At 40.5% G+C, this 25,647-nt stretch overlaps 2 protein-coding genes across 2 annotated transcripts; one reads left to right on the forward strand and one right to left on the reverse strand.

The window, feature by feature from the left end:
• Window positions 1-9: 9 nt before the first annotated feature.
• On the forward strand, window positions 10-12,147 carry LOC139461254 (methionyl-tRNA formyltransferase, mitochondrial-like). The gene is made up of 11 exons (XM_071242891.1): window positions 10-115; window positions 1,530-1,965; window positions 2,892-2,949; window positions 3,800-3,942; window positions 4,733-4,855; window positions 5,330-5,432; window positions 5,540-5,609; window positions 7,901-7,992; window positions 8,469-8,535; window positions 10,152-10,237; window positions 11,979-12,147. The coding sequence occupies exons 2-11, from the start codon at window positions 1,574-1,576 to the stop codon at window positions 12,144-12,146; spliced, it is 1,302 nt and encodes a 433-aa protein (XP_071098992.1). The 5' UTR covers window positions 10-115; window positions 1,530-1,573; the 3' UTR covers window position 12,147.
• A 2,841-nt stretch (window positions 12,148-14,988) lies between these two features.
• LOC139460846 (phosphoserine aminotransferase-like) lies at window positions 14,989-25,205 on the reverse strand. The gene is made up of 10 exons (XM_071242327.1): window positions 24,939-25,205; window positions 22,397-22,457; window positions 21,806-21,875; window positions 21,060-21,265; window positions 20,380-20,457; window positions 19,571-19,665; window positions 17,689-17,858; window positions 16,930-17,058; window positions 16,383-16,520; window positions 14,989-15,775 (listed from the first exon to the last, which is right to left on the reverse strand). Exons 1-10 carry the CDS (start codon window positions 24,996-24,998, stop codon window positions 15,670-15,672), a joined length of 1,113 nt encoding a protein of 370 aa, XP_071098428.1. The 5' UTR covers window positions 24,999-25,205; the 3' UTR covers window positions 14,989-15,669.
• Between the last annotated feature and the right edge of the window lie 442 nt (window positions 25,206-25,647).

The raw sequence follows: 25,647 nt of genomic DNA on the forward strand, positions 1-25,647 counted from the left end.
AGAGGAGTATAACAGCTGAGCGACACCTCTGTCGTTACACGGAGGACCACCACATGGAAAACAAAACAAATCGGTCTGCTCGAAGATTGACCTCACATGTCCTGTTAATGCTTTGGTACTCGTATCTTCATATTCCCTGGGCTTTAGCAAAATAAGTGTTGATTATCGGGGGCAATGCATGCATTAATCGGCATGTCATTGTCAAAACAAAACTCGAAGGAAACTGATATTACTGATACAGCGAAGCCACATAGATCTACATCATGGCTTCGGTGTATCCGTAATATCACTAACCTGCTTCAGGTGACTCGATCCGTCGTAGTCAGTTTCAGGCTGGATTGATTTTGATGTGCCTAATTGGCATATTGTTATGCATTAATCGTTTAATTATACCTTACCGACACCTAGGCCTACGACTACGAAGTTTGCCAATAAGATTAATTAATACACCAATATCTTGCCTACGAAGTAAACATTCTAGAGATAGATCTAAGCAGGGATGATTCCAAATGTATAACCTGGGTACTCCGTTCCCTATTACCTGACCCTCTCCCAGATATCCACTGTAGGTCTCAAGAGTTGGGTGCATAATGTCCGATTTGAGAATTGTTTTACCAGAGCCCTGGCAAATACCATTTAGATACATGTATAAAAGGATCAGATCATGCATACATTGAAGTCGACTGAAGTTTTATTTTTACTCAAATGTATTGAAGTCAGAAACGATGTGTGCATAGGCAAAAAGAAATATAAACATAGAGACATTTATTGTTATAGTATTTAAACAATATATCACTGACCACAGGTCTGGGTAGTCCTGTGGGTACCCAGGTCCTAAACAGGACCCATCCGACCCGAGTACCCAGAGTTACCTGCCCCAGCCCTACATCACACTCATTTGTAATGCTTCATCAGCTGTAAGCAAACAAATGCATGCATGGAGACACATGACACAACTGAAACTGAAGTGTTCACATATAATGCTGTCGAGAAATGTGCCATGAACTCATCTCACTGACTTGTAACTAAATAAAAAAACACACCAAAATATGTCATAGCTGAATTTAATATATTGACATTTGTTATGAAAAGAGTTTTAATCAAAGTCATCATGTGAGAAATTACAAGCTGTTATGTACCAGTAATCCAGTTTTGTTACTTGACGAGATAGAGATTACACCACAATGTTTGTCGTAAAAGGTGACTAACTGGATCGGGTGGTCAGGCTCACTGACTTGGTTGATGCATGTCATCAATCCAAATTGCGTGGATCGATGCTCATGATATTAATCACTGGATTGTCTGGTCCAGACTCGATTATTTACAGACCGCCGTCATATAGCTGGAATATTGCTGAGTGCGGTGTTAAACAACAAAACACAACCAACCAAGAGATTTCACCAAAGTATCATAACCTGAATTGCTTGACGTTCTGACTATTACGATCCATGTTATATTGTGAGCATGTCTATTATTACCATGACTACAACCCTGTTTCAAAGGTCATATATGATGGCTTTGCGTTGCAGGACATTCAAAGAACGAGGTGACTGATCCCACACAGATTCGAAACATGACTTGCACACAGTACAAATGTCTCAACCATCTTTGTCACAGCAGGGCTGTACTGAGAAGACTCGGTTTAGAGCTACACGTTTTGAAAAGAAGCATCTTTAAGACAGCATCACAATCTAAGCAATATAATCTGAACTCTGTACCATCACGATGCTGTCAGTATGGGAAACTCAAGGGATTCAGGTCTACAGCAGGAGAAAATAATATATCTGGAAGAAAAAAACATGACCATTGTTACAGTCGTGGACTCTTTCTCAGTACCAGCTCCACTCAACAACACCACACAAGGGGATTCAGTACTGAGATGCCAAATGGACCTCCTTGGCGGATTCTGTTTTTTGGGAGTGATGTTTTTTCTGTGAAAATTCTTCAGGCTCTTCAGGAAAACAGGTGTGGGTCAGTTTGTTGTACTGGTGACCTCTGCAGAAGTTAACATACAAGCCATGGATTCTATATTGTTTGTTTATCTGTTGTTAAAAACTACACTCTGCAATATTCCCATCTTCCCGAGGCAAGAGTGTTAACTGACTCTTAAAGTCCAGTTTCCACTCCTGCTGAACTAGGCCTGAATTTGGATGGACTAACAAGTCTATGCATAGCCCGTTTGAAATCGCATAACAAACTAGACATCCGGTTCAAAGACAACATGGATTTCAAAGTGCATATTTCGGGCGACTGAAGGATTTGCAGAGCATAAGTACTGCCGACTAGGTGTCGACAGATATTTTGCAAATCTTTCCATGTTTTTAATCAAGGTGCTCACATGAGACTTGGTTGATGCATGTCATTGTATCCCAATTGCGTAGATCGATGCTCATGATGTCAATCACTGAATTGCCTGGCCCAGACTCGATTATTTACAGACCACCATCATAAATCTGGAATAATGCTGAGTGCGGCGTTAAACAACAAACAAACAAAACTTATCTTAACCTGTATAAGCACAAACTTGTCTATGTTTTTTTTGTTTAGCTCGATAGAATGGATAGACTGGGTTACTATACAAACAAGTTTGAGTAATAATAGATTACTAACACCCTTCTGAGATCTAGTTGAGGTCGGCGGGGATGGCGGTTAGGTAACTGTAACAAAACAGAGGATGGTTTAAAGGTTTTGTAAACTTATGATGAATAATTACTCTAGACGAGTTCAATATGTGAAAAAAAGGAGCCTTGGACCTGACACCTTCGGCAATTAGACCACCCCTGGGGTTGGGTCTTCTGGTCCATGTTTTCGGATACTGACCTCATCAAGAATAAATATTTGTATAATGTAGCTGTGTCACTTTGTCATGTTGTGTGTGTTGTGTTCTCCAGATCAGCATGCGGTGACACACTAGTAAAGACTCTGGATGCTGTGTCAACAAAAGGTCAGGTAAGACTAAAGGTCAGACTATAGAGGTCAGGTAAGGCTAAAGGTCAGTAAGGCTAAAGGTCAGGCAAGTCTAAAGGTCAGGTAATGCTAAATGTCAAGTGATACAAAAGGTCAGGTAAGGTTGACAATACTTTTAATCTCATGAAAATCACATCTTAGGTCTTGCTAGTGTTAAACAACAATCTGAGGACATCCCATTACGGATCACTTGAGAACAACCAACCAAAGCGTTGCTTACTAGATCAGGAAGGTAACAGTAGTTTCCTAATCATGTACATGTTCTGCAATACAATCTAGTCCACCTATTAGATATTCCAGAAATTTATTTTTTCAGTTTTCAAATTTTCAATCAAGAACTTTTTCTTTTCCAATATTTTATTTCTTTTGAGAAGGATGTTCCATTTCCGCTTGTTTTCACTCACAACTTCATGTGACATAGATGCAGTCAGATGTTCAATCAAGAACTTTGTCAAAATATTTTTCAAACGTAGTCGTCATTTTTAGGCTTGTGCTGTAAAGCTAGAGTCTTTTATCCGTTTTCAAAGGAGTTGAATAGTCAATGCCAGACAATAATCAGTCTCAGATATCTGTCGAAAAAGACTTGATTCAGACTCCAGACTCAATTATTTACAGCCCGCCTTCATATAACTGGGATATTGCTATGTGAAGAATTGAACAACAAACAAACAAAACCTCTCTCTGTCAAGCTGGAGAGAGGTAAATTCAGAGATGGTCTGATTTTAATGAGATTGGAAACAACCAGTTTGCTTTGTGAATCTGCTTCCAAATAGCAACACTGGAAACACAGAATTGTACCATTTAGCTTTGAGTAATCTGATCTTGTCTCCAGAACAGCGTGAAGTCGTATGCAGAATCTGTGGGTGTGTCTGTCCGTGACTGGCCAGTACCGGACCTGACCGGCCGTTATGACGTGGGAGTTCTCGCATCGTTTGGCCAGCTTGTGCCAGGGAAAGTCATCAGAATGTTTCCACAGTAGGTCACACTAGAAATCCCTTCCTCTCCGTCTGCAGATTCTCGTCAGGGCTTTATCTAAACCTGCTCAGAGGCCAATCTTCGACCCCAAGTTTGCAGCAAATATCAGCCCAAATTCCCAAATTGGAATATAACAATTCCCAAATTGGAATAAAAAAATTACAAAATTGGAATAAAAAAAATTCCAAATTGGAAGGAAAAAAATCCCCAATTGTAATGAAAAAAATCCCAAATTGGAATTAAAAAAATTCCAAAATTGGAATACAAAATTACCAATCTGGAATAAAGAATTCCAAAATTGGAATACAAAATACCAATCTGGAATAAAGAATTCCCAAATTAGAATATAGAAACTCCAAAATTAGAATTTAAAAAATCCCAAATTGGAATAAAAAATTCCTAAATTGGAATTAAAAAAACTCCAAATTGGAATAAAAAAATCCCAAATTGAAATAAAAAATCTCAAATTGAAATAAAAATTCCCAAGTTGGAATAATAAAACTACATTAATAATGAAATGGCTTAGTAGCAGTAAACAGGACCAATGAAGAAGAGGCCTTACTGCATGAACTTACATTATTGCACTGAATGCAATCATTAAATACCTCAATCAGTAACAGGTTTGCCTGTTCAAACATGATTTTACACATAACCATGGGCTGTCAATAATGCCTCCTTTTCCATTAAATATGTTAACAACATTTGCACATACCCTCTGTTTGTAACCTTGGCATAGAGTTGGACAATTTGATGATGATAAATGCTGATTTGAGGAGTTGATGGCTTCCAGTGGTATCCTGAATGTCCATCCAAGTCTCCTGCCTCGCTGGAGGGGGGCATCGCCTCTCGTGCACACCATCCTGTCACGTGACCAGGTGACTGGAGTCACCATTATGAGACTCAGGCCCAAGCAGTGAGTGAAAACATTTATATTATAATTCCCCCCTGGCATTTATAGTCAACATCTGGTCTGTCTGTTTCAGGAGCATAACTTGAAAATTATTTCATCTTAAAATGGTACATGTATAAACCAGTGGTGCCTATTGCTTTTGTGGGGGCCGTGTGTTTGAGTGTGTGTGTGTGTGTGTGTTTGTGTGTGTCTCTGTGTGTGTGTGTGTGTGTGTGTGTGTGTGTGTGTGTGTGTGTGTGTGTGTGTGTGTGTGTGTGTGTGTGTGTGTGTGTGTGTGTGTGTGTGATCTGATGACTCTTGTTTGTCAATGTTGCTGTCCACAAGGGGCGTGTCTGCAGTTCACAAGGGGCGTGTCTGCAGTTCACAAGGGGCGTGTCTGCAGTTCACAAGGGGCGTAGCTGCAGTTCAAAAGGCGCGTGTCCTTTCACCATGATGGTGGTGATAACCTCTTTTGTCTAGTGTTTTATTTGGTTGCAGTTTTGATATCGGCACCGTCCTAGCTCAGGAGAAAATGTCAGTCCCAGACGGGTGTACGACCACCCAGTTGCTGGATGTGACAGCTCGACAGGGGTCTCAGCTGGTGAGTGTGTGATAGGGAGAGAAAGCTGTTGACAGTGTCGGATGTACACAGTGTCTGATGTTGTTCACAGTGTCTGCTGTTCTCCACAATGTCTGCTGTTGTTGCAGCTGTTGAGGACACTTGAGACTCTGCCAAAGATACGGGAGAAGGAACAAGACAAAGATGGAGTCACCTATGGTGAGTTTTTTTCAAGTTGCCCTAATATTCCAGGTTGCAATAGGTCCCCTGCGATCCAGGTTAGAATAGGCCCCCAGCAACCTATGGTGAGTTTTCTCAAGGTGCCCCGATAATCCAGGTTGCAATAGGTCCCCTGAATCCAGGTTAGAATAGGCCCCCAGCAACATATGGTGAGTTTTCTCAAGGTGCCCCGATAATCTGGGTTGCCATAGGTCCCCTGTGATCAAGGTTAGAATAGGTCCCCAGCAACCTATGGTGAGTTTTCTCAAGGTGTCCCGATAATCCAGGTTGCAATAGGTCCCCTGCGATCCAGGTTAGAATAGTCCCCAAGCAACCTATAGTGAGTGATCTCAAGGTGCCCCGATAATCCAGGTTGCAATAGGTCCCCTGTATCCAGGTTAGAATAAGCCCCCAGCAACCTATGGTGAGTTTTCTCAAGGTGTCCTGATAATTCAGGTTGCAATAGGTCCCCTGAATTGAGGTTAGAATAGGCCCCCAGCAACCTATGGTGAGTTTTCTCAAGGTGCCCCGATAATCTAGGTTGCAATAGGTCCCCTGTATCCAGGTTAGAATAGGCCCCAGCAACCTATGGTGAGTTTTCTCAAGGTGCCCCGATAATCCAGGTTGCAGTAGGTCCCCTGTATCCAGGTTAGAATAGGCCCCAGCAACCTATGGTGAGTTTTCTCAAGGTGCCCCGATAATCCAGGTTGCAGTAGGTCCCCTGTATCCAGGTTAGAATAGGCCCCAGCAACCTATGGTGAGTTTTCTCAAGGTGCCCCGATAATCCAGGTTGCAATAGGTCCCCTGTATCCAGGTTAGAATAGGCCCCAGCAACCTATGGTGAGTTTTCTCAAGGTGCCCCGATAATCCAGGTTGCAGTAGGTCCCCTGTATCCAGGTTAGAATAGGCCCCAGCAACCTATGGTGAGTTTTCTCAAGGTGTCCTGATAATCCAGGTTGCAGTAGGTCCCCTGTATCCAGGTTAGAATAGGCCCCAGCAACCTATGGTGAGTTTTCTCAAGGTGCCCCGATAATCCAGGTTGCAGTAGGTCCCCTGTATCCAGGTTAGAATAGGCCCCAGCAACCTATGGTGAGTTTTCTCAAGGTGTCCCGATAATTCAGGTTGCAATAGGTCCCCTGAATCGAGGTTAGAATAGGCCCCAGCAACCTATGGTGAGTTTTCTCAAGGTGCCCCGATAATCTAGGTTGCAATAGGTCCCCTGTATCCAGGTTAGAATAGGCCCCAGCAACCTATGGTGAGTTTTCTCAAGGTGCCCCGATAATCCAGGTTGCAGTAGGTCCCCTGTATCCAGGTTAGAATAGGCCCCAGCAACCTATGGTGAGTTTTCTCAAGGTGCCCCGATAATCCAGGTTGCAGTAGGTCCCCTGTATCCAGGTTAGAATAGGCCCCAGCAACCTATGGTGAGTTTTCTCAAGGTGCCCCGATAATCCAGGTTGCAGTAGGTCCCCTGTATCCAGGTTAGAATAGGCCCCAGCAACCTATGGTGAGTTTTCTCAAGGTGCCCCGATAATCCAGGTTGCAGTAGGTCCCCTGTATCCAGGTTAGAATAGGCCCCAGCAACCTATGGTGAGTTTTCTCAAGGTGTCCTGATAATCCAGGTTGCAGTAGGTCCCCTGTATCCAGGTTAGAATAGGCCCCAGCAACCTATGGTGAGTTTTCTCAAGGTGCCCCGATAATCCAGGTTGCAGTAGGTCCCCTGTATCCAGGTTAGAATAGGCCCCAGCAACCTATGGTGAGTTTTCTCAAGGTGTCCCGATAATTCAGGTTGCAATAGGTCCCCTGAATCGAGGTTAGAATAGGCCCCAGCAACCTATGGTGAGTGATCTCAAACCTGCCACCACAATCCGGGTGACAATAGGTCCCCAGCAACCATTGTACCTCAATGGCATGGGATGTTGCTCTCATATCAATCACTGGATTGTCTGATCCAGATTTATTTTTTTACAGGCCATTGTCCAGATTTAATAATGCCGCACATCCGGCAGTCTGTCCTCTCACACATCACTACACCCACTCAACCCCCTTCAATCACTCACTCACTCACTCACTCACTCACTCACTCACTCACTCACTCACTCCACTCACTCACTCACTCACTCACTCACTCACCCACCCACCCACCCACCCACCCACCCACCCACCCACCCACCCACTCACTCACTCACTCACTCACTCACTCACTCACTCACTCACTCACTCACTCACTCACTCACTCACTCACTCACCCACCCACCCACCCACCCACTCACTCACTCACTCCTGTCTTCCAGCACACAAGGTGAGGCCAGCCATGGCGTTCGTTGACTGGGAGCGGCAGACAACGGTGGACATACACACCCAGTACAGAGCTCTCAGCCACATGGTGAGGCCCTATAAAACACAACTGTAAACATATGATTTTTATCGTAAACGATTAACATAGAATGACCATTAAAAAATGATTTATAACCTGTCAGGGAATACTTTTTGCATCAGAGTGATATACATACATAAACAAATATGTTATTAATTAGAACAATAACAGATACTGTAAATCTTGAAATTAACGCGAGTGTGGTGTGTGATTGGATTAATGTAAGGATGGATTACGGTGTGGATTCTCCTGTAAACCTGACAGAGGACATTTTCTTTATACATTAATCCACTGATGCTTGAGAGGAGGTGGGTCTCGCATTCATATTGAGTCACATTTTTGGCTAGGGGCTTGTGGTCGCATTCTTTTGGAGACACATTAGTTTCACAATATACAGTATCAAAGTAATACCATTTGTTTTTTGTAGAATTGTGTAGTACCAAAATACATTATTAGATGATACATAACCCATACCATTATTTCAGATGCCCCTGCGTAGTGAGTTTGACGGACATCCTGTGAAGCTGCTAGACATGCCGACTGTCAGTGAAGGTATGCGTATGCAGTGTTAGAAATAGCAGCTTGCCCGCTAGCCAAATGACAGTGACTTTTGAATTGGGCAAGTCAGATTTCCATAAAGATGGCCCAACCGTTTATTTGAAAACTGTAGACATTACATATTTATTTCTACGAATCATCAAGTCAGTTGGTGACCTGTGATGATCCGGGGTAGAATAGATCGTAAGAGGCGACTAACAGAATCAAATGGTCATGTTCGCTGACTTGGTTGATGTATGTCATCGATCTAAATTGTGTGGATTGATGCTAATGATGTCAATCACTTGATTGTCAGGTCCAGAATCGATTATTTACAGGCCGCTATCATATAGCTGGAATATTGCTGAGTGTGGCGTTAAACAACAAACAAACAAACAACATTTAATGTCAAACTCTGATGATATTTTGATTTCATTTTGTAAGTTGTTTGGTTCTCTTTAAATAAACTATGAGGGCCTGCAACATTTTTTGTCAACAAGCCCTCCTGGCCAGAGAACTTTGGAGACAAATTCATCCACAGTATGTATGTGGAGGTGTGTTCCTGTGTTCAAAGCAGAGCTGGAGATAAGCTGTGCATTCACGTAAAATATGCATCAAATAAACTGCAATAAACTGCAATACCCAGACAAATGAAATCCTGAATGAATATGCAACAAAAACTATAAAAAGCTATTGAAAGAAAATTAATGCATATATTACAACTGTTAGATAAAATGAAATAACTATTGCGTATCAGCCGGTTGCAAAATTCACTTACAGTTGCTTTTGAAAAAGTTTCTGCGACAAACATACATTCCTCATTGTATCCATGGGAATATATGAACTTCAGTCGACATTGACCCACTTGATTTTCTGTAATCAGCCGGTAGTATGTGTAGGCCTTATTGTATCATGAATTACGAAGGCACATCATGGTTCTAGTCGATGTGCAAGTTGTATCTTAATATAGTAGGTGATTGGTGATTCAAGAAATAAACAAATTAACAAAAAATGGTTTCCTGGGGAGGGAGCCACAAGCAGACACAGACAGGTATACTAGTATTCACATAGTTTTAAATGATTTACAGAGATTGTTACGAAACAGGTTTTAAGTTAAATACCCAAATGTCAAGAAACAGGTGGGTGAAAAAATTGAATACCCTCTAAATCATGTGGAAACCCAATCAATATCAAACCCCTGGGATTCCAGGTTAGAATTGGTCCTAACAACCTATGCTGGTCGTAGGTGCTGAGCAAATGGATCAGGTTATTAGGCTTGGTGACTTGGTTGATGCATGTCATCGTATCCCAATTGCGTTGATCGATGCTCATGATATCAGTCAATGGATTGTTTGGTCCAGACTCAATTATTTACCAACGACCTTCATATAGCTGGAATATTGCTGAGAGTTGAGTTAAACAAAAAACAAACACACACAAGGACGTGAAATGTTTCACAAAAAAAAAAGGTTGCTTTTAACATTTTATGCATATTTTTAGCTCACCAGGACAAGGGCTCACGTGTTTATTGCTTGGCTTGTTGCCAGTGACCTTATATAATGGATTAATTCTTCATAATTTAGCTGCAATATTGTCTGAAGTAAGACATTTCACTCACTCCTTCCGCGTAGGTGATGTTGCAGATGCTCTTGTTGATGCAGCCCCAGGAACGATCGTGTTTGACAAGAGACTGAAGCTGCTGTGTGTCAGGTGTCAGGTAGGTACTGCAGGTGCTGAATGATGTCACTAGGGTTTGGGTAGCCTAGTAGTCTGAGGCATCTGTTTGTTTGTTTGTTTAATGCTGCATCGATCCATTGCACATCATTGATCCATGCAGTTGGGATCGATGACATGCATCAAACAAGTCAGCGAGCCTGACCACCCGATCCCGTTAGTCGCCTCTTATGTCAAGCATGGGTTGCTGAAGACCCATTCTAATCTGGAGCATGTGTGATATAATGGAGGGGAAGGTCGATGGTTCGAGCCCCATACATGTCAAACTGGAATATTGATAAAAGCAGCGTAAAACCAAACTCACTCACTCATAGCCTTGAAGAAATCAGAGTCATGATGACTCACCCCATATTTTGGGGGGGGGGGGGGGGTGCATTTTCTGAATTTGGGAGTCATGTTCTTACTATTTTATTTCATTTTACTCTGTTTCGTAATCCATGATAAGTGTCAGTTTAGTAAATGCTAAAAATATTGTTAATACTCAGTCTGAATTTTAATGTCCTTAGCAAATTTATTGGGTCAGTTACTCCAACAAAAAAATGTTACTTGCGTATTTATTTAAATAATTCATCCTTCCTTTCAAGCATTATTCTGTCTCCCACACCAAAATGCTTGGCAGTCTTCAGATGCAAATCATGGCTCATGTAAAGATGTATGTAAAATATATGTTCAATATCGATTTTCCAAAAATTCCCATAAGTTGATATTCTTGAAAATGTGATATAATGGAATTATGAAAACCTGTTAACTGTTTCTATGGAACTGTTGAATTTTTCATGCATTCAATAAAATAGATAAACCTTTTGAAACAAGAGCTGTGGAAGTGTTGCGGCAAGGGAGGGAACTCTTCATGGTACCAGGTCTTCCCAATTGTTGGTTGGTTGGTTTATTATTTAACGCCGCACTCAGCAATATTCCAGCTATATGACAGCGGTCTGTAAATAATCGAGTCTGGAGCAGACAATCCAATGATATGAGCATCGATCCACGCAATTGGGATACGATGACATGCATCAACCAAGTCAGCAAGGCTGACCACCCGATCCGTTCGTTGCCTCTGACGACAAGCATGGGTTGCTGAAGACCTATTCTACCCCGGAATCTTCACGTGTCCTTCCCAGTTGTAAGGGAGACAGCATGTAACAAGGTACTACACTATCACCACTAGTTTCAATCATGGCGGTACAGTGAAACTATTATTTAGCATTCATCCAAAGCCGACTCAAAACTGAGGTTATAGTTCCACTGTATTTTATATAAAATGGAGCTCCGTGAAGATCCTGGTTAGAATAGGTCTTCTGCAACCCATGCTTGTCGTAAGGCGACTTAAGGGATCGGGTTGTCAGACTCGCTGACTTGGTTGATGCATGTCATTGTATCCCAAGTGCGTAGATTGATGGTCATGATATGAATGCCATTTAGAATGTGGTCAAATGTTATATTTGGGATAACACTTTCTTAGTAAAGTACAGATTCTCGTACTTCTGTGGGTTGAGTCCCGTCCCTGATTCAAACCCACACTGCCAGAGTGAGGCACCTTATCGCCAGCACACAAATGGTCATGATGTCAACCACTGGATTGTCAGGCCCAGACCTGATTATTTACAGATCGCCGTCATATAGCTGGAATATTGCTTTTGTGTGGTGTTAAAACAAACAAACAAACAAGAAAACAAACAAAATGGAGATAAAATACAATTGATGGTGTTGTTTGTTTGTTCCAGAATGGCTGGGTTGGCTTTGAGAATATTGTCTTCAAAAAGAAGATGTCTGCCCAGGCTTTCTACAATGGTTATTTATCTAAAGTAGGCGACAGGAAACTGTTCTTGGAGAGTGTGAAGAACGGACTCGACGTGGAGAGTTATATGGGGGGAGTTCTTCAAAGAGTGTGACTGCTTGTAAATATAATAAAGATATTTGTTTTCATTTTGTGAGTTGAAGCCACAATGATGTGATCTATCCATTTTAGATGACTCTACGTCACCAGGGGACCGATTCTAATCCGTAATCTCTATAAGGATGGGTAGGTTCCTTGACTCCATGTTTGTCATTGGTTGCCACAAAATGGAGTGGTGCATGTAGGTTTGGAGTAGGTCCATCTGATCAATTTACTTTCAATACTGCTATGTACCTTATTTTCCGTAAATACACATGGTAATCTTAATCCCTGGATATAAAACAATGCCTAGCAGAACAAAAAATACCCTTTAAACGGTAAATCAACATGTCTGGTGATTGTTTATCAATAATTTTGAATTTGTACAGACCAAGTTTCTCATCACCTGTTCGTTTGCCGGACTTCGCTAAAGGGGTATGGTGTAAAAAAATTTCTGCACTTGGTATTCGAATTTTTTTTTTCTCCAAAATTTTGAATCCGCTAGAGGGGGGTGCGCACTATACTCAAGAAAATGTGGTATACAAGGATGATATAGTGCATGAGTGATACATATTTTATTCACGTTCGAAAACAATCATCGAAAATTAATATATTACAGTTATGCCTCTTGTTTGGACTTTTGGACATGGTGCACTAGACCCCCACTTGAACTAATAGGAAATATTATTTGTCAGAGTTATGGCCCTTGCCTTATGAGTTGGGACGTTGTATGCTGTACCCCAAGTCGTACATATTTTCTTGGAAATGGATGCTATGGATACGAAGATGACATTTTGCATACAACACAAAGGGATAAATATGTTGATGTAGTTTGAATACCATCATCAATAATTCAAAGATATGGCCCTTGTTTGGTCTTTTGAACACGTGCACAGCACTGCCAATTTTTCAGAAAACCCTACAGAATACATTTAGTGATGAACATGTCATCAATTTTGAAAATAGACATCCAAAATTGATATTTTACCGAGTTATGGCCCTTGTTTGGTCTTTTGAACATGTGCACAGTACTGCCAATTTTCAGAAAACCCTACAGAATACATTTAGTGATGAATATGTCATCAATTTTGAAAACTAACATGAAAAATTGATATTTTACAGAGTTATGGCCCGTGTTTGGTCTTTTGAACATGTGCACAGTACTGCCAGTTTTTCAGAAACCCCTACAGAATACATTTAGTGATGAATATGTCATCAATTTTGAAAACTGTAATCAAAAATTGATATTTTACAGAGTTATGGCCCTTGTTTGGTCTTTTGAACATGTGCACAGTACTGCCAATTTTTCGGAAACCCCTACAGAATACATCATTTCGTGAAAAAATTAATATTTTGGCCCTTGTTTTATTTGTGTGTTTTTTTCAAATGAAGATAGTGTTCATTTCATTATTTCTCCACAAAACTTTGCAAATGCATCAGGTAGAGGTGACTGGTTTGTTTGATCTAGTCTCAATTCTTGACAAACTACCAGTATTATAGTTTGAAGGTTTCAGACTTTAATGTTAAGACAACATTCACTCACTCCTTTCCATGGTGATTACAGGCTTTCTTCTGGAATGAGGATCAGATGTCCAAAATGGATTGTTTGTTTGTTGTTTAACGCTGCTCTCAGCAATATTCCAGCTATATGATGGTGGTCTGTAGATAATCGAGTCTGGATCAGTCTATCCAGTGATTGACATCATGAGCATCATCGCAATTGGGATACGATGACATGCATCAACCAAGTCAGCGAGCCTGACCACCTGATCCCGTTCGTTGCCTCTGACGACAAGCATGGGTTGCTGATGACCTTCACACTTGGGCATCCAGCAGTTATGTAATCTTGGTATCCAATTTAAGAACTTGTGAGTCATTTGAGTGTACACAGCTGGTACAAGTAAATAAGACTGGGATTTCACATAGAATGCCGGAGAAAGCGTGGTCATAAACATTGGGCTAAATATTTTATTCACACAAAAGGACAAATTAAATTCAACAGACATATTGATATAATGAACCAGAAAATTTCATGGCATCCCGAATACCACTTATCAGAGCTCGGCGGCATCAGTCATTCTGAGGTGAGGTCAGGTGAAATTGGGTTTAACGTCGCATCCAAAATTATTGCACTTATATCACGACGTGCATGTGTGTGTGTGTGTGTGTCTCTGCTTGTACTAATCCGGACTGATGCCGATTTACAGTGCTAGCTCACTGAGATACCGTGAGTGAGTGAGTGATTATGGTTTTACGCCGCTTTTAGCAATATTCCAGCAATATCACTTCAGGGGACACCAGAAATGGGCTTCACACATTGTACCCATGTCGGGAATCGAATCCGGGTCTTCGGCGTGACGAGCAAACGCTTTAACCTTTGCCATGCCATGCTGCACTTTGACACAGTATACTGACTCTGAGCCGACCAGTCCTTGTTTTAGCCCCTTGATGCAGAGCGCCAGGCAGGGTAACATCAAATACCATCTTTTAACGTCTTTTGGTATGACGCGGCCGAGGTTCGAACCCCGGACCTTCCATTCTCCGGGCTGATGCTCTACCTCGAGACCATGGAGGCGGTCAGTACAAAAGGGGTTGGAACCCTTTATAGTGTGACTTTGTACCCACAAAGTGAGACTTTGGTTTGACATCACTTTGAACAGTATTCCATTTAAATATCACAGCGTGTCAGCTTAATGTGAGAGGAAAGCACGAAGTGATGCACGTCTCAGACTTTTACCAAGAAAAACATGAGGAAAGGTATGGTGCTGACAAACTCAGAGACGATCATTGCGAGCTAGGATTCGAACTCACACTTGTGTAACATGTAAAGTTTACTGTAATTGATGACAAACAGACGATTGAGTTCTAACATTTTATTTACAGTGTCTTCAATAAATGAAAACGCCTTTCAATTCAACAGAATGAAAGAACAGTAACTATTTACAACAGCTCGATACACAGCACCCTTACTGTGTGTGATATATACAATATCTACAGATCCAGGACAGGACAGGACAAGCATATTGGTTCTTTTGGTATCCTTGTTTCAGTGATAAAAATATATTTACAGTCACATATACGTGATGTATGACTGTCTCTTCATTGTCCTGAGAGGCAAAGACAAGTCTTCATCTTCGGTTTTACAAATTTACATTTTTCGCTTTGAAATGTTTCTTGTCCATTACAAGGGAGACAATACTCTAGGCCAAACATTGGACTTTTAGAGTTACCTGCCCTTGACAAGGGAGACAATCCTCACAACAAAATAATGTTCAATAAATATTATTGAACACCTAAAACATCAGAATTCAGATCTTACGACTTTAAAACTATTTTGTCCGTTTTTAATATCATCACAGGAATTGAGAGTACATTTATATATCATTAGTCTTGTACCGTATTCTTAACTGAGTTTAAAACATCCCCTTCATTGCACCTCCCCATGTTATTGAGTGTTTTTTAGAGTTTGCAGGCTTATCCGAAATACACACACACAGATTGCTTTTTCTGACATAGTACTGACATAATGATTTCCTTGTTCATAATTGATGATCTTGCTGGAATTTCTTCATGAAATTAACAAGGACTAGCGTCTCATCCACCTTGACAGCATTGTACAGTGAGACACGCAGACCCCCGACAGATCTGAAATATACAAGACAATGTAAATCACACGAAATATATATATTTGTTTATGACAGAGACAAAATCTGTATGAACGCTGAGGGTTTCGAGATATGGGGCACATATTGTTTAAAGAGTAAAACCGATTCAGTGGACAAGATTGCTTGAATGATTCCAAGTATTGAGTATGGTTTAACATAGCTTTTTAGCAATATTCCAGCAAAAAACATGGCAGGGGACACCAGCAATGGCTTCACACATTTTACCCTTGTGGGAATCGAACCCCAGACTTTTGGCATGACGAGTAAATGCTTTAACCACTTGGCTACCAAATCCTGTTATGACAAGAGCATGTAAAAGCACTGTTGCTCTTATTTTGTGTCTAAAACATTGTTAAATTTGTGTGATTTTTATTATTACCAAAAATTTCAATCTCAACATGCTCTAAGCCTCATATTATCAATGTCGGATTAAATTTCTATAAATCTATGCTCAAAATGCCAATCACTGGATGGTCTGGTTGACTCAATTATTTACAGGCTGCCATCATATAGCTGGAATATTGCTTAGTTTGGCATTGAACAACAAACAAACAAACATGAACAAAAGTTTGATAAAGCCTGCTCACCTATGACCTTTAAGTGAGACGAGACCATTTTCTGTTGCTTCCTCAATGAACTTCTTCTCCAGGCTTTCCACCCCTTCCGCTGAACCAATACGGATCGGAACATTCATACGACTCCTACATTTCGTATCGAGGGGACAGCTGTAACACAACGGGGCAAATGACAGAACAAATAATAATAAACTGAAAAACTATTAATATTTAATAGTGGCACTGAAGGCAATGGCTGCTGTTTGAAGTTTTGACAGAAGTAAGGGACACAACTCTGCACAGATCAAAATCAGGGCAGACAACTCTAGGTAAAGAAAATGGGGAAACAACACAGCCAAAAATAACTGGTAGAAAAGGCGTCATACCACCTCAATCTGTGAGTCTAGAGAGCATAATTTTAGTCACTTTTTTTAACCTGACATCTTTTCTATGTTGTCAGAGTAATTATTTCTTAATATTTGATATACGTCAGAGACAAGAAGCTTGTTGATTGTATATCTCTCCTGCACTGTCTCAACAGATATAGCTGTGTAGCACTTATATGTGTGATAACACATACCTGAAGAAACCATTTGATTGGTCGATGAGATCATAAACTGCAGTCGACTTAGCAACTGCATTGTCCTCCATCTTCTCCACGCCTCCTTGTTTCCTGATCCACTGGAAGACTAGTCCCATGATGTAGATGCTGCAGGGAGACACAATCATTAGGGATGGGTTCAGCAGGTGCTTGCCCCAAAGAAGACTATGCTTGTCATAAGGGGCAACTAATGGGATCGGGAGGGGGGGGGGGGGGGGGGGTAGAATAGGTCTTCAGCAACCCATGCTTGCCGTAAAAGGCGACTATGCTTGTCGTAAGAGGTGACTAACGAGATCTGACTTGGTTGATGCATGTCATCGTATCCCATTTGTGTAGATCAATAGATCAATGCTCATGATGTCAATCACTGGACTGTCTGGTCCAGACTCGATTATTTACAGATCGCTGTCATATAGATGGAATATTGCTGAGTGCGGCGTTCAACAACAAACAAACAAACATTAATAAGGCACCATTTACAGTTCACTAAGGGAATACTTATGGTTCCAGAAACCATTATTACACTGGGCAGTGGATCAGAGTGCACTCAATTTTCTTTTTCAGCTCCTTGGGGAGCCTTTGAGGCGCTAGAAGGTTAAATCACATCATCACCTCATCCCTCCGGGTACCTATTGACTGTTGGATGAACAGAGGCATATTTTGACCAAAGTAACTCGGCTAAGGAAACACCAAAAAATAGAATACCGAAAAAATATTCAGGTTGAAACTTGTTAGTACCTGTACGTGGGAGGGGTGTTGTAGAGGGAGTTGTTGCCGACTTGTGTCTTGTAGTCGAAGATGACGGGACACGTGGGCATGGCGTGGCCGATGAGGTCTTCACGGATGATGACGAGGGTAACGCCAGCACAGCCGATGTTTTTCTGGGCACCGGCAAATATCGCACCGAACTTAAAAATAAAGCACAACTTGATCACCCTGTTGATAATTAACCATTTGACATTTATATTAAAGGTGGGCTGAGGGAAATCTATTTGTTATTAACGCCAGTCAGCCATATTCCAGCTTTATCATAATAACTCATAAATAATGGAGTCTAGGAACCCTTTCTGAAGACAAACGGAGGTCGTGACAAATTGGATTCTAATAACTTTCATCATCCTTAAGTTCAAATTTTATGGTGTATATTGATCTGGCAATGATGTTTTTCCTCATTACCTATAAACAAGGTGACAAATTACAATTTTCTGACCTTGACTGAAACAGGTGTTTCTTAAAACAGAAATGAACTGAGTAGAAGGTGTATGTTCTGGGCAGCTATATTACAGCTATGTCAGGGTGACATTTAAACAATCAAACCCAGACCACCCAATCCCCTTTTAGTTAGGTCATACGACCAGCACACAAAAACAGGGATCTATTCCGAATTGGAAATACAAGATCTATAGCATCAGACATTTTTCAGCACATCAAAGACTAGGGCTGCAACAATACAGGAAGGTCACGATACGATACGCATCTCGATATTCTGGTCACGATACGATATGTATCTCGATACGCAATGATAAAAAAAAAACAAGACTTACAGCATGTCAAGAATGCACCTTTCATGATTTTGGAATAGTCAAAATTGTTTTATAATCACAAGACTACTGAAGTTGTTCAGCTTCAAAGTGGAACTTTCTCTACCTTTCTTTAAAAACAATTCAAAGTTCAAACACCAGAAAATAATTAATGTGCTCCACAAGAATTTTGATGCAATGGTCGAAGAAATAGTTTCTGAAATCATTGTTTTATCAAGAATAATATATTCCAATAGCGTGTTACCTTAGTTGCAGCTTTTATTATATATATATTTAAAATTATAAGAACCACAAGTGTAGCATTTTGGTACTGGTGATTGCTGTTGCAGGATATTTTTACGTATGGAACAATTTGACCAGTCCCCCTAGGGACTTCCCGTGCTACATGTATTTCGATTGCGAAAACGTTATGTTGACATATATATATTAACCAAATTTCCACAAATACGACTTTTAACGAGTATGGCATTTTTAATATATGTATCCATTCTTTAGCAACTGAAGTTCGTTTCAATACGTCAAAAGCGGTAATCTCACTGTGGTTTGTATCTCTTCACACATGATTTCATATAACTTAATGAAAACAATATTAAATGAAATTTTGAAAAAACTATTAAAATATATTACAAACACAAGTCCAGATATACAATGAACATGTTTTAATAACAAGATAGTATGATAATGGTATTGAATTGCGTGCTTCAGTTCGGATTTGCTGACAGATGTTTCAATTGTTACGTGCTTGCGGGGATCAGATGATAATGTTTTTTGAGATGGGGAAAAACATCTGTCGGTGTAAAACCTGAGCTTCTTAAAAATGTAAGTACGTTTTTGTGAGCCATGCGCTACCGCGCGCTATAACCAAGTTAGCAATTTATTGAAAGGCACAATAGCGATAAAACGCTGTACTTGAGAATTGCGTTCCGTATCGTGGCGTATCGATAAATGGGCCTACGTTTATCGTATATCGTATTGTGGGTCGAGTATCGCGATGCATCGGAATATCGGTGTATCGTTGCACCCTTATCAAAGACTGACAGTGCGGTATTGATCATCTGAGTTAATCCAGTATGACTCACCTTGGAAACATCAACATGTCTTGAGAGAATATTTGAAGACATATCACAGACGAGAGGGACACCGTGTGTCTCTGGGACAAATTGGAACTCAACACCTGGTGGCAAAAATGTAACGAGTCAGTAATTATACTTACAGTCCTTTTTCCTTATTCAGAATATTAAAGAAAACAGTTTCCTTGCGACTTAATATTTTCTAGATTATCAACAAGCGATTTTGTCATCTGAGAATGTATTATCAAATACAAAAAGCGGTTAAAGTGTAAACATTTCTTTATGTTGTCATTCTATTCTAGTCATTATCTACTGCCTCTGTGGTCTAGTGGTAGAGCGTCTGTCCGGAGAGTGGAAGGTCGGGGTTCGAATCCCGGACGCATCATGCCAAAAGAGGTTAAAAGATGGTACTTGTTGTTACCCTGCCTGGCGCTCGACAGTAAGGGGCTAAAACAAGGACTGGTCAGCTTGGAGTCAGTAAACTGTGTCTGAGGTGGGTATTTATGTTCAACTGTGGCATGGCATCTCATGGCTAGCGCTATAAACTCAGCATTAGTCCAGACTTGTACAAGCAGACATACACACACACACATGGACATCGCTATAAAAGTGCAATAATCTTGGATGCGATGTTAACCTAATTTTAACTCACCTCACTTTATCTGATCATAATGCAACTATCCATATAAATTCTTAATAACCAATCAGAAAGTGAATCATCAAAGATAAAAAAGTATATCTATAAATTTGCATTATCAATACAGCAACTGCGAATTCTAAAAACAGGTCTATTAAAAGTTTCTAGTTTACAAGCTCACCATGTATTGTCTCGTTGGCGCAGTAGTACACAAAGGAAGCGTCTGGATTCAGCTTCCACTGAGACTGGTCTGGAATAACTGTAAACAAAATAACATCAACACTGTAATCACTAGCAGAATTAGACACTCAACACATGTTTTCATTTCATATTGATAAAATCCATTTGCATGTACACAACAAAAAAGAGTACATTAATGTTATACTAATGGCGACAAGGCAAGGGAAATAACTCCATTTGGCTTATACACAACATAATAGGTTCAGGAGTGAGTGAGTGAGTTGAGTTTACGTCGCTTTGAGTGAGTGAGTTGGGTTTAACGCCGCTTATAACATTATTCCAGTTATATCACGGCGTGTCAGCTTAATGTGGGAGGAAAGCCTGAAGTGATGCAGGTCTCAGACATTTACCACTTCGGTGAAACCCACGAGCACTGGTATGTTGCCGACAAACCTAGAAACATTATTGGGCGAACAAGGATTTGAACCCACAATCATAGGTTCCCTGCCTCCAAGGGACACAACTCTGCAACTCTGCACAGCAAATTGCAGCGCCTTAGACAGGGAAATGAGTATATTGTTCCAACACTGACCCCAGACACCAAACATGTCATATTTGGTCGACTTCCTGACATTTTTCAACATACTTCATTATCTCTGTTATTTGTCCAGCAATTCTCACCTGTGTATTTGTCGGTTTTGGGCAACACTCGGTGGATTTTTCCAAATTTCTCGGCCTCCTTCGCAGCTTTGGCTGACCAGCTGCCAGTGACAATGTAGTCCGCTGCCCCGCCCTCCTTTCTCTTGATGAGGTTGAGTGGCACTGCGGAGAACTGTCCGGTGCCGCCACCTTGCAGGAACAGGACTTTGTAGTTGTCAGGGATGTGGCTGTAGAGGCGAGATGGTTTACGTTAACAACAGCCAATAATCAGTGATCAATAATCAAGAAGCATCATGACTTGTGACTCCATAAACAGGTTCCACTCTCTCTTCCCATGTGGAGACCCGTGAAGATTCCGGAGTAGAATATGTCTTCAGCAACCCATGCTTACCATAAAAGGCGATGATTCTTGTCATAAGAGGCGACCTAGGGGATCAGGTCGTCAGACTCACTGACTTGGTTGATGCATGGCATCGTATCCTAATTGCATGGATCGATGCTCATGATGTCAATCACTGGATTGTCTGGTCCAGAGTCGATTATTTACAGACCGCCGTCATATAGCTGGAATACTGCTGAGTGCGGCGTTAAACAACAAACCAACCAACCAACTTTCCATGTGGGATTTGAACCCAGGCCTTAGGCTTGGCAAGTGAACTTATTACCAGTTTCCTTCATTGGTAAAATACCACTGGAGCTTTGCTCGATAATGCAGAATTAGTTAAAATTTCAAAAGTGCATTGGTAACTCAAAACAATGGTACTCACAGCAGATCTCGGAGATCTTTCTCGGCCTGGTCGATGATTTTTAAGAAGTCAGAAGATCTGTGGCTGAGTTCTGGAAAATAAAGATTAAAGATATAACGATGTACTATAAAACAGCCATAAATACACACCTCTTGATAAAGATAATTTCAAAGGGAAGAATTTATCCTGATACTGGCTTATACTGCTGCCTATGGAAGCAGCAAAGGGGGACTACTCTCCATCTTCTTTACCTTCTCGGGTCACACTGAAGCATTTCTGTATTAAATACCACACAATGTTTGTGGCACTTCACTATAGAGAAACCAGTCATTATCTTCAATATGGCCACACACAATAGTCATATAAGTGATTCTAGTGTAGCAGTATTGCATATATACATATATACGTTATATGCTTTCTTAGTAAAGTACAAATTCTAGTACTTTTTTGGGTTGAGTCCCATCCCGGATTCGAACCCACACTCTCAGAGTGAGGCATCTTATTGCCAGTACACATAGTCTGATACAGTTTTATTTACATTTACATTTACAAAGACTACAAACTAGGAATGATATTTTCTATTTTTTTGGCATTGGGTGAAATGTGACTTACCCATGACACTGATGCCGGTGTTCTTGTAGTTAACCATTTCCTTCTGTGCATGTTCCAAAACCTGCAGGCAAAGAACTGTAGTTGTATTATCTTATCTTCATTGAAAGCACCAACCCCCACCTTCTAGGCGCCCGTCATCCAATTTAGTTTGTCTTAGCATCCAATTTTGTTTGTTGGTTTGTTGTTTAACGCCGCACTCAGCAATATTCCAGCAATATGACGGCAGTCTGTAAATAATCAAGTCTGGACCAGACAATCCAGTGATTGATATCATGAGCATCACTCCATGCAATTGGGATACGATGACATACATCAACCAAGTCCAACCCATTAGTCGCCTCTTACAAGCATAGTTGCCTTTTACGGCAACGGTGGGTTGAGGAAGACCTGTTCTACCCCGGATCTTCACAGGTGACGTCCCATTTAAGAACTCGAGTCATATCAGTGTACAGAGCTCTAGGTTCGGGTTATTTGGGCATTTTAGTAATCTTTTTACCCTGGGGTTTGAATTTGAATGGGTATCCACAATTTTTGGAGGGTATTCAAATATTTTTTACCCACCTGTTTCTAGACATCTGGGTATTTTAACTTAAAACCTGTTTTGTATCAATCCCCTTTAATCATTAAAAAACTATGTGGATAGTAGTATATCTGTCTGCTTCTGCTTGTGAAGCCATTTTTGTTTGCAAAACTTAGCATAGTAGGCAAGGCGGTATTTTTTTAATCACCAATCAGCGACTATTCAAGATAAAAGCAAATGTGCTTTTCAATTGGCATCTATCAGTATGTTTGTCGCACAAACTTTTCCAAACGTAAAATGTTTGTAAGTGAATTTTGCGATCGGCTGATATACAATCATGTTATCTAATAGTTGTAGTATAAGCATAAATTGTATTTTTATAGCGCATTTATGTAAAACAATTTGCTGTGTCTTTGATACACTGGGATTTTATTTGTCTGCATATTTCAGTTAATTTGATACACATTTTTACGCAAATACGCAGCGTATCTCTAGTTCTGCAGTGCACACAGCTGGTTCACTTAAATAAGGCTGGGCTTTTTACATAGAATGTATGGCCATGCGTGCTGACATAAGCTCTGGGGTAAATATTGTATTGACTTCTCACTCTTGGCAAGATAAAAAGGTCAACAAATAGTTCAACATTTAAACATTGGCATTCACGTTCCATATAAACATTTCACAATGGTCAGTTTTGTATTGATTAAGTTCAGATAAATTCTTGCTGGTCAGTTGCTAGCTTTTCAAGGTCAAGGATAATTTCTGACTAATGATAGGACAAATACAGGTTTTGCAAGGAGTGGGTTTATTCATTTTAGGCACCTGAGAGGATGAACATTTATTATAATAGCATTTTGGGGAAGGGGGAAACTCGTGGCAATTTTTGGACTCAACACATAAAAACAAAGCAGACAAGGTGCTAAAATCTTTCTGTGAAATGGAAGATGCTAATTCTTCTTCACAACAGGCAGGGTACAAGCCATGATGGAAAGTCAGTCCTCCGACCATCTTTCAATTTCAAAACCTTGAAAATAAAAGATCCAGAAGCAGGACGGGAGGGTGCACCCTCCACTTTTTCAAAAGCAGACTCATAATGCTGATGTGACTTTTTTTAGCATACGCAACTAAATCACCATAGGGACTGAAAAGAATGACGGATCATGACAGCGAAAGACGTGGGATGTCAAACGATTTTTGTAAAAATTATAAAAACATTTTTTATATGAGTGGGAACATTATTATATAATGACAAGCCCCTTAGTGATGTTTCAAACTAAAATAGCAATAAATTTAATATTACTATTGTTTCCCGAATCAACTTCATTTATTTTTCTCATGTTTATTACACCCCACACCTTAAAAAAAAAGCTGTATCCGCTTAAAAAATTGGAACTTGTTGAATTTCTAAATTAATTTCGGGAAACAAAAGGATAATTGGCAGATTAGATCAATTGCTGATTATCTGCATGCATGTTGTTTCAGCAAGAATAATTATCCTCCAGCTATAACCTGTCAGGTTTACATACGTACGTGACACTAATTAATTACCGCGAAACGCCACGCAATTAGGATTGAGCAATCGAAAAACAACAAAAGGCCGGACTGACAAGGGTTCCAAATGTTTGCTAAAGATACGTGGTGTTTTGACACGAAAGAGACATTATATCAACCTCAATAGCATGGTTGTCAATTTCCAAAGATTCCGTTATGTAAAGTGGCTTGGATGCGTTATGTAAAGTGGATTGGAGCGCGTTATGTAATTTACAGTGTAACGTCGAATAGATCTAGTTTTTTCGTTTATCAAAAATACAATGCATTTCATTTGCATATAAAATTATTACCACACATAGATCTACACCATTATTAGGGTGGCATCTAGATCTATCTCTCCTTTGTGCAAAGCTGAATATTCACACGATGCACTGAGTTTGGCATCGCCATGATCAGCTGTTCTTTAGGCCTAATGCAAAATGTCCACAAAATCTTCATTTGCAAAAATAGAAATTGTACGATATATTTTACCTCTTCGGGGAGTTTTGCTGGTCCGGGTGAAAAATTGATGATTTTTGTAGCAGAAGGCATCGTGGAGGTTGTGTTGGGTGTCGATTTTCTCACATGAAGTTTGCAGGTAAAAATGTTAGTCCTGTCCAGAGTGTCGTGATGACGTTTTCGTGAATGAGCTGAGAGGCCGAATGATAGCTTGCGTCAGGTTTTATACTCTCGAGCGCTTACCGGGACATTGTCCTGGGTTCTGATTGGCTGATGTTGTCTGATCGTCCGATTGGCTGAAGCCTCGCGACAAGGTCGGAGTTCAAATGTTTTCACGTGAACAAACCATGCGCACCAGCGAATCTGAAGCCGAGGTCTCAATGACCGTCAAGAAAAGGTCACGTGGTTTCCCCATATTAGTGCATAGTGACCAAATAAGCGCATGCTTCCATATTAGTGCAATATAACCATATTAGTAAAATGTTACTACTAAACCCCAGAATCATTTCCTGGTTATTGCAACGGTTGCATATGTAGTTATTTTAACATATTAAAGCTGAAAACGTGCGATATTAGTCTTTGTGATGGTTACAGATGATGAAATACTGCTACAACAGTCGAGTAATCAGGTCAAGTCGATTTGGGAGAGGAAGTTTCCCTCGATGAACGGCCTTGGTTGCCGGTGACATTTGCAAGGTTTGTGAGGTCAAGATAGACCCGTTAGGTGAATGATGAAATACAC

This window comes from Haliotis cracherodii, unplaced genomic scaffold (genome assembly GCF_022045235.1).
Source record: "Haliotis cracherodii isolate W230 unplaced genomic scaffold, xgHalCrac1.p SCAF_14, whole genome shotgun sequence".
In the NCBI taxonomy this organism is placed as follows: Eukaryota; Metazoa; Mollusca; class Gastropoda; order Lepetellida; family Haliotidae; genus Haliotis; species Haliotis cracherodii.

What these genes read in the sequence shown, in the direction of transcription:
- LOC139460846 (XM_071242327.1), bottom strand. Translation starts at nt 24,998, where the DNA reads ATGCCTTCTGCTACAAAAATCATCAATTTTTCACCCGGACCAGCAAAA. An exon ending in AAAGATCTCCGAGATCTGCT is followed by an intron (nt 21,266 to 21,805) that starts GTGAGTACCATT and finishes TCGCCTCTACAG; the next exon opens with CCACATCCCTGACAACTACA. An exon ending in AACACCCCTCCCACGTACAG is followed by an intron (nt 17,059 to 17,688) that starts GTACTAACAAGT and finishes GTCTCCCTGCAG; the next exon opens with CATCTACATCATGGGACTAG.
- LOC139461254 (XM_071242891.1), top strand. Translation starts at nt 1,574, where the DNA reads ATGACTTGCACACAGTACAAATGTCTCAACCATCTTTGTCACAGCAGG. An exon ending in GTCATCAGAATGTTTCCACA is followed by an intron (nt 3,943 to 4,732) that starts GTAGGTCACACT and finishes GATGGCTTCCAG; the next exon opens with TGGTATCCTGAATGTCCATC. An exon ending in ACAGAGCTCTCAGCCACATG is followed by an intron (nt 7,993 to 8,468) that starts GTGAGGCCCTAT and finishes CCATTATTTCAG; the next exon opens with ATGCCCCTGCGTAGTGAGTT.